Source organism: Adelges cooleyi, unplaced genomic scaffold (assembly GCF_023614345.1).
Source record: "Adelges cooleyi isolate 19-005CV unplaced genomic scaffold, UGA_ACOO_1.1 ACOO_flye_CR_arks_rails_tigmint_CR_PRNA_248, whole genome shotgun sequence".
NCBI classification, from domain to species: domain Eukaryota; kingdom Metazoa; phylum Arthropoda; class Insecta; order Hemiptera; family Adelgidae; genus Adelges; species Adelges cooleyi.
In genome coordinates, this window is record NW_026095913.1 from 1,944,507 (window position 1) to 1,957,839 (window position 13,333).

At 32.6% G+C, this 13,333-nt stretch overlaps 1 protein-coding gene across 2 annotated transcripts in view; it reads right to left on the minus strand.

The window, feature by feature from the left end:
* LOC126837366 (cyclic nucleotide-gated cation channel alpha-3) overlaps window positions 1–13,333 on the minus strand; it is a 70,590-nt gene that overhangs the window by 11,686 nt on the left and 45,571 nt on the right. For both annotated transcript variants that reach the window (XM_050571260.1, XM_050571258.1), the window contains exons 3-4: window positions 7,291–7,475; window positions 2,491–2,917 (exon numbers count right to left, since the gene is read on the minus strand). In XM_050571260.1, coding sequence (XP_050427217.1) covers window positions 2,491–2,917; window positions 7,291–7,475 — 612 coding nt within the window. The remainder of the gene's footprint in view (window positions 1–2,490; window positions 2,918–7,290; window positions 7,476–13,333) is intronic.

Sequence of the window (13,333 nt, forward strand, 5' to 3'; positions counted from 1 at the left end):
TTAACAATTTGTTTGACTATTGTGTGTACAATTTATAGTTGTTGGCATTTTAATTAAAGTGTGTAAAGTACGTTGGATAGGGATACATAATATGGGATTAAGTTGATTTTTTAAAAATACTATTATAATGATAGAATATTTTTAAAAAAATGATTGTATTTTAATTTAATGACTTTTAATTACTATCATTTGTGATACTTTTAAACTTGTTTACTAGTAATTACGAGTAATTTTTAAATTTGAGTAACTACCGCCGGTATTAAGTTAACATTTAGAAAATACATTATACAGGCTTTAATTAAAAATCACATGCCAATACAAACTTTCCTTTTTAGACAAAAGTCTTTACAAAATATTAATTAATTGCTCAATACAAATAATTAATCGACTTTTCTAAAAATAATGTATAAGATTGCTTTTTAATTAATGCTTCGATGGCAAATAATGTTAAATTAAACCGATTTTTTTATTTGTAATTTTTAATTACCAAGTTCACCGGCCTGGCTTAAGTATTAAAAATATAGAATTGTGTTTTTAAAATACAATACAATTGTTTTAAGCTGAAAACATGAAAAAAATACTCATTAAAAAGCAGAGTTGAGTAATTAAATCATACTATGATTTAATTTGTACACATAATTTTTATTAGGCACTATATTTACTTCCAATTTTAAAAACTGAACTCAGAAAACCCCATTTTCCCTGTGGTAATTGGGAAAATGATTGAAATCCAGTAAAAATGCTTCCTTTGTTATATGTATATTAAAATGTAAATATCTGTTTTCTATAAGAATTCCAATTTATTAGAATAAAGGGAAAACTGAAACAGCAGTGTGATAGTAAGATAATGAACAGTTCGACACAATATTAAAGTGCCCGATAAAAAAATTGCGAGGAACATTATTGGTCATAAATTGCAAGTGAGTGAAATCATTCCAGGGGTGATCAGCCTATAGTTAGCTAACAATGACCTTCATGTACACGTGTAAGGGAATTGTGGGCGCTAATTTTTACTGTAGTTCAACAGCTTAATTTAGTAAAAAAACCAACAAAGCCAATTATGTTGTGTATTAAAAAAAAATGTATCGCCATTGTCTGTTATGTAAATATTCTATATGCCGCCCATACGTGGGCGTAGGCGCTACACTTATCCTAATTAAGCATGGCCACCGACGGTACAACGCTAATATTTATTTTGTTGTTTTGTACGCCCAAAGCCGTTTCATTTCGTGACCAAGTTGTTTGTACACTGTGTACGCATAATAGTAATTACAATAATTATATTTAATAGTATTAATACCATGGGAAAACCGAAGGCGATAGTTCATTGCGGCGATTGAACCGAAATTATGTACCGTGTCCACTATTACTGTGACCGAATAAACGCAATTAATTCGAAAACGATAGACGAAAAAGGGAAAAATCCAGTAAAATGTACTTCACGAATGAGATTTGAACGGACGGGACATGATGGCAGAGCAGAAGTTGGCAATTAACCAAGAGAGCACGTAGAAGAGTGATCAATAGTGCTGCCGAGGAGTTGATGAATGAAATGTTCCTGGAATATGGAATAGGCTGAAATAAACCATATTTGGTTATGACGAATGGCAAGAACTAATTTAGGCTGTAAACCCCAAATAAATCAACTATCCCCTTATTATAGTATTATTGACACCGCTAAAAACAAATAGAAATATACGAATAGTTATATGCAATAATAATTAATAAAAAGTAATTGCGCACAGGTTAGATTATGAAGAGATTCTGATGAAGGGGTAAAAGTGGATGCATGCATTTTTTACTGGTGCACATAACCGCACCCAAGATTGAAGGTGAAATTTTGCTTATGCTTTTAAGTTAAACCTCGGATCCGTTACGACCCTTAACTACAGATCTCTACCATTTGAACGGGTCCTAGATAGAGATTGTTATTTCAAGTGTACACGAATATTCACGAAAATTACACGTCATAGGGTTCATGAAATCAATGCAAATTATCAGAGTACTTCGTGATTTGAAGGGCTTGGAGCTACAACCAGATAAATCCGCATTTTAAAAAATGTCTCTATTCCATTTACTATGATGGGTGGGGAAAAAATGAGTTTTGTACTATTTTACTGTCAGTTGCGTCAAAATGTAGATGAAATTTCCATGAACGTTGAATCAATGCAATACAATCTGGTCATGTTCCAAGCTTTTAAATGTCTCGTAAAGTTGGTGAATTTGATGTAAACTTTCACTAATATGTGCAGCCACTGACTGAGTGGCTCAATAATATATGGAACGCGTACTGCCAATAGTCGGGCGTATCGCTTAACCAAATATTTTTAATAAGTATCGTGGAAAAGTAACGTAGCATTTTTGCTTGCTATAAAATTGGTACCCAAAATGGCTGCCTGCCAGGTCGGGACAGTCGATTGCTAGTGCTATCGAGTACATTCGAGTTTAAAATAACATGCTGCACACTATAAACGCTTTTGTGGAGCTTACGGTTGATTTCGCTGAACGCGAACCGGTAGATGATCACCCAGAAGTTGTAGAGAAACGCCATGGACACGACCATGTTCCAATAGTAGCACAGCTGGCCAGCCGGGTCGAACACGAACGACCACCGTATGCCTTTGGCTCGTTCCGCGGGTCTGTCGCCCCGGTACTGCCGGGGACCGCCGTTCTTCTGCCGGCCTCCGTCGAAGCAGATGGAGCCTCGAGCATTGTTGTAGGACGCCCTGCCTGTGGTGGAGGCCGTGGGAGCCGTGGCTGTGGCGGCGCCGTCGAAGTTGACGCGGCTCGGCCGGTGACCGGATTTGACCGCCTTGGCAGCGATGTCAGAGTCCGAGCTGGCAATACCGCTGGGCAGGCAGACCGTCCGGTTGGGATAAGTTGGCGTCAACGAGTCTCGGGAACTGGAGAAACACGTCTGTACAACAACACAATAACACTGTGATATTAAAAAACATAGATTTAACAACATATTTAGAGCTGTAACATCACAATACAATGTCCCCTGTGTTCAGCAACGAAGTAATCGAGAAGGTTAGTGGCAGTGTAACCACCTTAATTAAATATATTAAATACTTTCTTTCGCAAGTTGTGAAACAATGGACGGTATTATCCTTGTCGGTTATATAGACCAATAGATAAATTTAAATTTCAAACGAGAAAACCAGGATGTGCTAATATGATAACTGATAGGTCAAATGTTTAATATCGCATGTTGCAGTAGTTGAAACAATTAAAAACATGTACTAGAGAATTAGTGTATTAATCGCCATTCTGGTCCCACTGAAACGTATAATATTGTGAGTTATAATTAAATATGGCTAAGTTGTCTTCGTTTTTTATTTTTGTCTTAGTTTTTTTATTCGATTAACCTGCTCATTATTAATTTTTTAATATTTTTGGTAGTTCTGCTCTGAAAGAATTATTGCTTTATGCTATTTTCAGTTTCATTTCTAAATTTTTTTTTTACATAAAAGCATATAGAATTTGTATTAATGTTCATCTCTTTAGAAATATGTTTTTTTCTGAATTTCATATTTATTGTTTAAATTAAATTACATAAATTGGCTATTGACAACCAAACAGGTGCTGGATATAGTTACCTACACTTGCCTACCATTTATCTAAATTGCCTTCGTTATTAGACTAAAATCTATATTAATTGTATTTTTGTGAACACTGATAGAATATAAATATTGAAATACAGTAACATAAGACTTAAAAATAAGTAACCCCTTTACCACATTTTCTTAAAACAATTTTGACACGTCCCTTCTTGAAATAGCACCAATTATAGATGTCAAATGGGCCACAGAAATCCAAAAGCTTGTTAATATTTTATAATTTAATAAAATAATATGATTTTTCAACAACAGTGCAGACAAATGATTAATTTTAACAGTATGGGTTCACTAAAGGACATTGTACCCAAATCAACCCTTGTTACTTTTGAAACACCACAAACCTTAATTATACTCAATTACATATGTTATTATTTTTTCAAAAACCTTGACAACGAATAAACATTTAGATTAATAATTCTAAAGATGAATTCATTAAAAAAAAAAAAAATTAATAATATATTTTTATAATTATATTATCTTTTTATTCGTCGCCAGTGATTTATTTATTATTAATTTGTTAATGTCACAACGCTGTTTCGCATTACAAATGTATGCAGTTGTAATTTAATTGATGTTCTTTGCTGAACCTAAGCATTTGTTTTTTAACAGCAAGTCATTTTTTTTTTATCGGGAAAAAAAAACCCAGGTTTTTCTATTTTCGGCGTGTAGTCTATTTTTTTAATCAAGTTTGTTTTAAATATCGTTTTTACCTAATATTTATGTGATATAAATATGTTTTTTTTTGTATTTAAAAAGTAAGCGCACAAAAATACATTGCTCATAAGTCATCACTGAAATGAAAAAAAAAAAAATAAAAACCATACTTCAGACTAGTGTAGTGTCTTATACAGTTTGTGCTATACAAAATATTGCCGTTTTTAAGTATATAAATATAATATAATTTTAACCAGGATTTTTCTACTGTTTAACTTGATAATACCTATACTCTGTTTATGCGTTTTTTATACCGTTAAGTTGTTTACGACGATTAGAGGTTTCTTTTCAGAGGTTCTTGGAAAACTGTGGAGTTTATTAATTTTAAACGACTTTTGGTCCGTTCAACAGACTGTGTTTCTAAGTAAATCATCTTGTAATCGCGGTGAATTCGTCGTTGGGGATTTTTTTAATTTTGTTTTTTTCAAAAGGACCGATCGTTTTCGGCCGGCTGTAGAGTGCCCACTTGGGACAGTTTCCAACGAAAATACAGCGTTACCGTGAAGCGTCAAATGGCCGCCCTTTATTAAACAGTTACTTGAACTGCACTAACGTTCAGACACTCTCGACGGAGCTTCTGTATAGCATTTTGTTGAATTCGACCCGGCGTCGTCTTCAATTCAATGGCACTTGCGCTGCACTTGTCCTAATTTGACACTTAAAGCGCAAAGGGAAAAAGTTTCGAAATTATAATTGAAAATTCGTTCCGTTTGTTTGCATAAGCTGCGAAATTATTATCCCTTTAACCGTTCAACAACGGCATGTACTCTTCCGATTTCGCTGGATAATAGAATTTGACAATACACATTTCAATCGGTCGCCTAAGTTGAGTGTTGAAAAATTGTCTTTCCAATAAGGCACTGGCAATTAGCCAGTGTTGAGCTATGCATTTGATAGACCTACTAAATTTAGAAGGTTGGCAAACTTTGATACACTACGTTTTATAAATTATTATGTTATCAAGCGAATTAAGTATGATCATTCCGATCGAGACAAAACGAAAAAAAAGGCATTTCAACAGGAAAAAGTAATCAAAGCTTGACCCGATAACGGTTGTTGTAAAGCTGTTATTGAAAAGTTTTGTTTGTTAAATAATCTTCATTCTTTCATGTATAAATTACAATTGTTGTAACGGCAATTGTTAATTAGGTTTTATTAAATTAACGATCAATGTATCAGCAATGAATAATAATTGATATCTGGCCGCCGTCCCACTCACAGCTGTAAAATACGAGAGCTCAAGAGCAAAAAAAAACGAGCTCAATTTCCATAATGTTTCATAAATAATTATAAAAACGTAGAGTATATTTTTTTTGCTTTAGCGTAAAATATGTAAACGAGTTGCAATAATTGAAATGATGATTTTTTTAGTACATCAAATATTTATGTTTTATTTCACATTTTTTTGTTATGCTTTAAATAGTCCCACCGCCCTGGCCAAGTCCATCCAAAATCAAAAGTCTCTTTCGTATCGATTTTGACGGGGCAAAAACTAATTATGTAATTAATATTGAAAGATGTTTATTAAAATAAGTTTATCTTTACTGAAAAGTGTTTCGAATAGATTGGTGATCAACTTTAGAGATGAGACACTATATAAGTTGCTCTGCTGCCTGTGCTCGGGAATTCATGATAAGAAACAACTGAGTTCGGATACTGATAAAACTATAGTGATAAGAGATCAGTGATAATAGTTTAGTAATAAGAAAAAGCTGATTACGGATGCTGATAAAAGAATAGTGATAAAAAAAATCTGAATATGAATGCTGATAAGAGACAGCTGAAAACATTACCAAGTTATGTGATAATGTGTGACAAATGGAGCGGATGGAACGAGATCGTAGATAGAGGAAGGAAGAAAATGAACATGACATGATGGTTTGGATCGACGCTGTCATGATGACGTTATCGTAAGCATACTTAATATTTCCGAAGTTCGATCATTACAAACTAAAACAAAACAGTTTTCCGCAGACCAGATGAGTCAAGTGGAAATAGATAACGAGAAACTCGTCATTTTTAAAATAAACTAAAGCCCCTGCCAAGCTAATAACCCCTTGCGATCCGTCTGACCACTTTTTGTTTATAATATTTTTGTTTTCCATTTGTATACACGAATAAGATAATAAGATATTATTAGAACACATTGTTATTAATAGCAACGTATTGATAAGAAGTGGTGGCCTTTTCCGTGGTTGTTTACGTGACACTATTTGTGTTTATTGGAATTTATGTATTTATCTTGCGTTACTATCGCTCGAGAAGCACATTGTTAGAAAACTTTTGAGTAGAACCGTTTTCAATTATAACCGTTGTTGTTGTATATAAATAATAACGAGGCATATATATATATATATATATATATATATATATATATTTAAGCAGTAAGCGTTTAAAACGGTCGTTTAATCGGAATGCGGATTTCGTTGTGGTTACCATGGTTACACGACCCGACCGAGGCCGATTAATATTCGATATTTAAATTATTACTATTATTTGTCGTTAATGCTTGTTTCGGAACAGTGGGATCGGTGTAAAATTACCGGGATCACCTACACCGCCAATCGGTAGGTAATAAAATAATAATAATAATAATAAATTGTTATATAGTAGGAAATGTTCAAAGCGTTTATTCAGATTTAAACCGACGACATTTCTGTTAAACCCACCGTTCTGGAAATTATTATTTACAAACCGATGTAATATAATAATAATTGGTCGAATCAAACACCTATAAAATGCTATAGCGGTTGTTATTGAAAAAGCGCTAATATTGTTAAATTTCATCACAGAAACTAACGGTATTCGCCATTGCATTAGAATAATTATTATAATATTATATGAGACGCATAACCAAAAGGGATTATCACTGTGGTCATTTTCCGGACGCTATCCAAATGTAGGATAATACAATACACTAATAACAATATTTAAATATCGAAAAATCGCTTACTTGAGGAGGTTTCCGACTCACTCCAAATTTACATCCTACTAGGTCGAGTAAGCTATGACGAGCAGCAGAATTCCTTAGTGATTCGGCGCTAGATTTGGGTCCGAATCTCACTGGACTTCCGGAGTCTAATCTCGTTCCGGATATGCTCAGCCGTTCTCCTATACGACCAGTACTGGTTATTGTACCTGAAACGAAATACTATTAGAAAACAATAATAATAAAAGCCAGTGCATTGGAGTAGAAACATAGTGGGAAGGATAACATTGGGGGGGGGGGGAAGTCAAGGGTCTACAGGAATTATTATAACCAAAAATAATAAAATTACTTTCAAATAAACGCTTCGACGCCAATCTGTAGTTGGTATGAAATACAAGAATTGATAAATACATTTCAAAAGCTTAATCTATCCTCTCCCAATCTTCCTGGATACCATCCAAGAATATTCAAACGCATTTGGCCTAGAGATTTCCTAAGGTCTCAATATCAAATCAAAAACCTAAAGACAAACCACTAGCCAAGAATAAGAGAATCATTTCAGAACTGCGAAGATATTGTTTTTACAATAATTATATGCGCTTTTTGTAAATTGATTATGATCAACGAAGAAAAGATTACTATGAATTACAACATTATAAAGAAATATTGTAAAAGTTTTAAAAAGTGGACGTGGGCCACGACCGGCGTTTTGAGACCTTTCCGCTGAAAGTTTTTGTTCGCGCTTTTAGGCTTTTTATCATAGCTGCGATATAACTTTGATCCGGTAATATAATTTTTGCTCGGAGAAATGAGATTTCTTTGTGGTCTGATAGGCCAAATAACATAAAAATTAAATTGATATAAAACAAAAATGGAAAACGCAAAGGGTATGATTTTCAAACCCTAGACCCGCATGAATAATGAGCTCACCATAAACATGGAACAAGTTCCCTTTTATACGAAGGGTAACTTTAAAAGGTATGATATGTATGTATGTATTATAAAATAATATAAGCTTATGGGTCTTTTTTTAATGTGGTTAACCTCTGTGTTTTGTTCACAACTGGTAAATCTAATAATAAACATTTTATGTACTATTTTGGTTTCGTATACCTATTTATAGAATCTTAATAATATGACTTATATATTTTATAGTTATATGAAAACAAATTAAACTTGTTTTACCATTTGTTCAGAAGTTCTTGTCTCGATCATTAACTTTCAGTTTATTATAAATTCAAGACGTAAGCACCTACTATATTTAAAGGAGAAAGGGGGATATAAAATAACGTGAAAATGATTGGTGAATGAACTTGATGAGCCTTAGTATAAATATTTGAGAAAGTTCAAAGGAAATACGAGGTGAGTTACCATGGTGTATGATATAATAGTTTTGGGGGGGGGGAAATCTGGAATAAGTTAACCGAAGGCTCAAAGAGTGGAGAATAGCACTTGAAAGAAAGATACTAAGGAATGGTAGACGTAAGATAGAATATAATATAGAGTATGATTTTGGCGGAAGAAGACAATATAACGGTGGCTTTGATGAGGATGAAATAAAAGTGACAATTTGCCAAATTCTCGGTTGAGCTTAAAATAGGAGTGTGATACTTGGTAAACCGAGCAACGGTAATAACGGTTTATTTTTTAACAAAAAAAATAAATAATAGTAATAAATCGACCGCTTATTAATCAGCATTAAAAAAGAAAGGTATCATTTTATAGAGCTCCATAGCGGCAGGTCGGCATTACCCAGATTGATGATCAGCCCTGCTCGTGTATAATTCTGGCAAGCAAATTATATGCGGCAAATGTCTGAGATATCCGATCTGCTGGCAACATAATCCCTGCAAAGGGAAAATTCGGTACTCACAGTTAAAACATTAAAACGAAACGAGAATATGTGCTGGTTATCTCGTACACGACGTATCTTGGTGTAACATGGCAGCGCTGCTGATGAGTTAAGCGTTTAGCAGACGAGCCGTCCACATTGTGCATACTCGCACAAGACATAGCTGTTTAGCGAACCACATGAGCCCGGATCTCGATTTTAGATAGTATTTTTTAATTCGCTTTTATCACAAGCTAAACGTTTCATATCACGGACAAAAGAAAATAACTGTTACACAAAATAGCAGTCGACTATAAGCAACACGCGTTCCACATATTGAGTTCGGTGGCTTAAAGTCAGAAAAATATATCAAGGACACAGGGGAAAAACTGGTAGTTGTCACATTATGAAAATTTTAGAGTATAGCAAAAACAAAGTTCGTGAATTTCTCTACCTCTTACATAAGAACAAAAAAAATCACATTAAATGCTACTCTAATAATAAATGTATTTATTTAAACAATCTATTGATATAAATTCTAAAAAAATATTAGCATTAATTGAAAAAAACTATTTGAAAAAAAAAATTTTCATATTGTGAATACTACCGTTTTTCCCCTGTGCCCTTTATAACTTATAGTTAATCTAGAGAGAATTTTTTATAATTTTTGGCCTTGTAAAGCTGTTTCTTTTCCGTACCGATTTTCGATCTACGAACACGAAGAAAGCGGTAGAACGGTTTTTGGATTCGCATCGACGATAAAAGAAGAAAAAAAAAATACACATATTTATATAATATAAGAAAAACGCGCATGACGCATGTTTGTTGGGTGGGATTATTAATTGCTTGCCGCCCCTTACTTTTGGGATTTTTCAAAAGGGGAAAAGACATGTATTGTAAACACTTGTGTATGAATTTATTCTTTTGGACGTCCGCCGACACGGGCCTTTCGGGTTTCCCGTGACAGCCGAATGAATTGGAACTTGCAAGGCGAACCTGCCGTGGGCGAGAAGAATAACAACCATACAAGAAATATTATGTACAATTGATGTTCGCATGTTATAAGTATTCATATGTACAATAAATGTGTAAATATATACACACACACACACATGTCGACGACCGCGAGGGATGAATACTTTTCAAAACCCGCATTTTTCCCCAGCTACCGACTCACACCGTCATGGTGCAACTAAAAAATAGCCCTACACACTTGTGTTGTTATTATACTTCTTATAATAGCATCTAGTATGATGTATTTACTGCCGAACGGTACACGAATCGATCGAAATTACGGTTTGGATTGTAATAGGAAAATATCAAACTATAAATAAGCAACCTAATCTAGGCCAGCTGTGATTTTGGGTAGTCTCGTTTTTTTTTTTGTAAAATGTGTACAAAAAATTACTAGAATGTATTTCAATACTGTATTTTAGAACTTTTACCCGAATTACTTGAATAGTATATTTTCTTGAATAGACTATCAAAAAGTAAACGCGATAATTATTGACCGCATTCTTTCAAACGCTTTTAGTATTTTCACAATGAAAAAATATGGCCTATGATTACTGTAGATTGATAAAAATGCGCTAAAGGTATACCCAAAGAAATATGTAATATAATAGAAACGCCACCGCCCATCATTAGTTTGTGTCCGCAGCGGAACAAAATGCGAAAAGTATTTGATATTTCATAATAAATATTATTCAAAAATATATGTATTATATTTTACCACGTGTTAAAATCTTAAGTGAAATTATAGAATAAAACTATATTGCTTTGTTGAGAAAAATACCAAAGAACATTAAAAATAACACGGTTATAATGAAAATGGCGTCTCAAAGTATAGAAATGTTGATATTGAATATTCTGTATTTTTTTAAAATAAGTAAGCTGGTAAAATATGCATTGATTTTAAATAAGAAAAAAAGACAAATTTTTTAAAGAAACATATGGAAAACTTTTGAGGATATCGTTTCAGAATTAGAAAAATAATTCCTTATTACATTATATTTTCTCAGTTGATATATTTTCTCGATTGGGTATAAATGCCAAGAATATTTTCTTAAATCCCACAAAAAAAATGCAGACAAATATTTTTAATAATTTAGTGTTAATAAAAAATGATTTTTTTTTTACAGAAGGCGATTAATTATAAAATAAATATGGACAATTAAAAAATACATAAACACCTTAACGTTAAGAAAATGATGCATACCAACTGTTGTTTAATTTTAAGAGACTGCAAAGTATATGTTATAATAATATATTTACCCAGAAAAACATTGAATAATATAGAATTAATAGCACTTCTAACTATTCGAGTAAAAGTTTATTGTATAATTATTTTATCTTACCGCATATTATTTACATAACTTAATAACCTAACCGATAATTTTAGTATCCCATATCACTTAATTAATTGTGTTTGCATGTAAGCAAAAAAAATATTTTATGTAACCACTAATCAATCGAAGAGCACTTAGTTGGCAAAACAAAATATAACAATCTTAATAATGATAAAATAAAAATATAACCGCTTAATTATACTAATTTAATTAACATTATCCTTATTAAAAACTTTTTGTTTTCGATAATACTTTGGTTAAGTAGAATTAAAATTGTTTTCATAAGTGATTAAGCATAATATTTTATTATTTTCGAAAAACTATAATATCAAAATGTTTCCTCTCTGTTTTGCCGTGAAGCCGAAAACACTTGAACGAACAAAAAATAATATTATAAACCAAAAACGATTAAAAGCGATAAGCGCTCTCAAGTGGTTTCTTAAAAGAATCCTTTAACAAATACTTAACTAGAGAACCAAGTGAAACGAATAAGATTAAAGAAATGAAAATATAAGTTCAAAAGTTTTTATCTTTTACAAGTTTCTAGAATTGAAAAAAAGCAATTAAATTCTTTCACCAATTAATTTTCTTTATAATGGCATCTTCTTCGCGTTTTTATTTATCGCGGGCTACTAATCGAAGAATTGTGTTTAACTTTACAGTGATTATTGAATTTCTTTATTAAGTTATAAAAAAATGGAGAAGTCACGGGTTTACAAGAATAATTATAGCCAGTTATAGAACAATTAAATATCGATAAAAATAATTTTAATTAATAAGATTGTATTCATAGTATTAGTATGTGAATACGATTACGGTTGATCGTCTGTTTTTCCTAATATACTCACTCTAACATAGAAACCTAGAAGTTTACTATGACCAAAGTATAATTTTCTGATCTTATGTCTCAAATTTACACCTAAAAAAGAAAATAAAGAAAAAGTTTCCACCCCTTCTATGGGGAAAGGGCTTATGATTAGTCGATTACTACAGTCTACAGAATATTCCATACAGTTTTGGAAGATGTCTATACTACTTAAATAAGTTATTTTATGTAGAAAGACATGTACATTTCTAGAGGGTTTTCCCGAATTTGAATGGAAAGGGATGATTTTTTTTAGATTTTTTGCCTAATAAATTATCTCTGGGGTACGACTTCTAATCTATAAGGTTGACACATGAAGAAATCCGTTTAGTGGTTTGGAAGATAATACTCTCTCAGTTGCTCATCAAAGATAAAAATCGTATCGTTAAAATATTATACACGTTGTATCGAGCGGACAGATTTTAGTTTAAGCCTTTTTTACATACCTTTAATGAGCCAGCGTCAAAGCATGCAATTCGTCTGGTGCTGTCCAACCAGATTGGCAATCAAATTCTATGGTCTAAGAGTAATATACTTAGTACAAATGAATAGAAACACTGCTGTCGTTTCGAAACAATACAGTCACGCACTCTGGCACGCACTTCAATAGCCAAGTTCAATAAAAGAGACCATTTGTCTGCGAACCGTGGTGCATTAATACATCTATACGATCACAATATGTGTGTATACATGTATATATATATTATACTACTCTAATTAGTAAGCCGCACGTTTCTGGCTTTTTCCAAACGATCGTACATTAATATCTTTAATGACCGTACGTTCAAACCATTTGGATGCTTTGCACACGACTTATAATAAAACAGTCACTGCGTAAAATAATAAGATCCCTTTGAATTTCTTTTGTCACCGAAAGGGTTCAAACAAAGACCGAGAAAGATTTTGCTACCTACTCACAATTAATGTGTACCATCAAATCCGTGATTACCGATAGTATTAGTATGTTATTTGGCCAGCCAAAGTGACGGGAATATCTGGATTTCATAAATCCAGATTATCAGG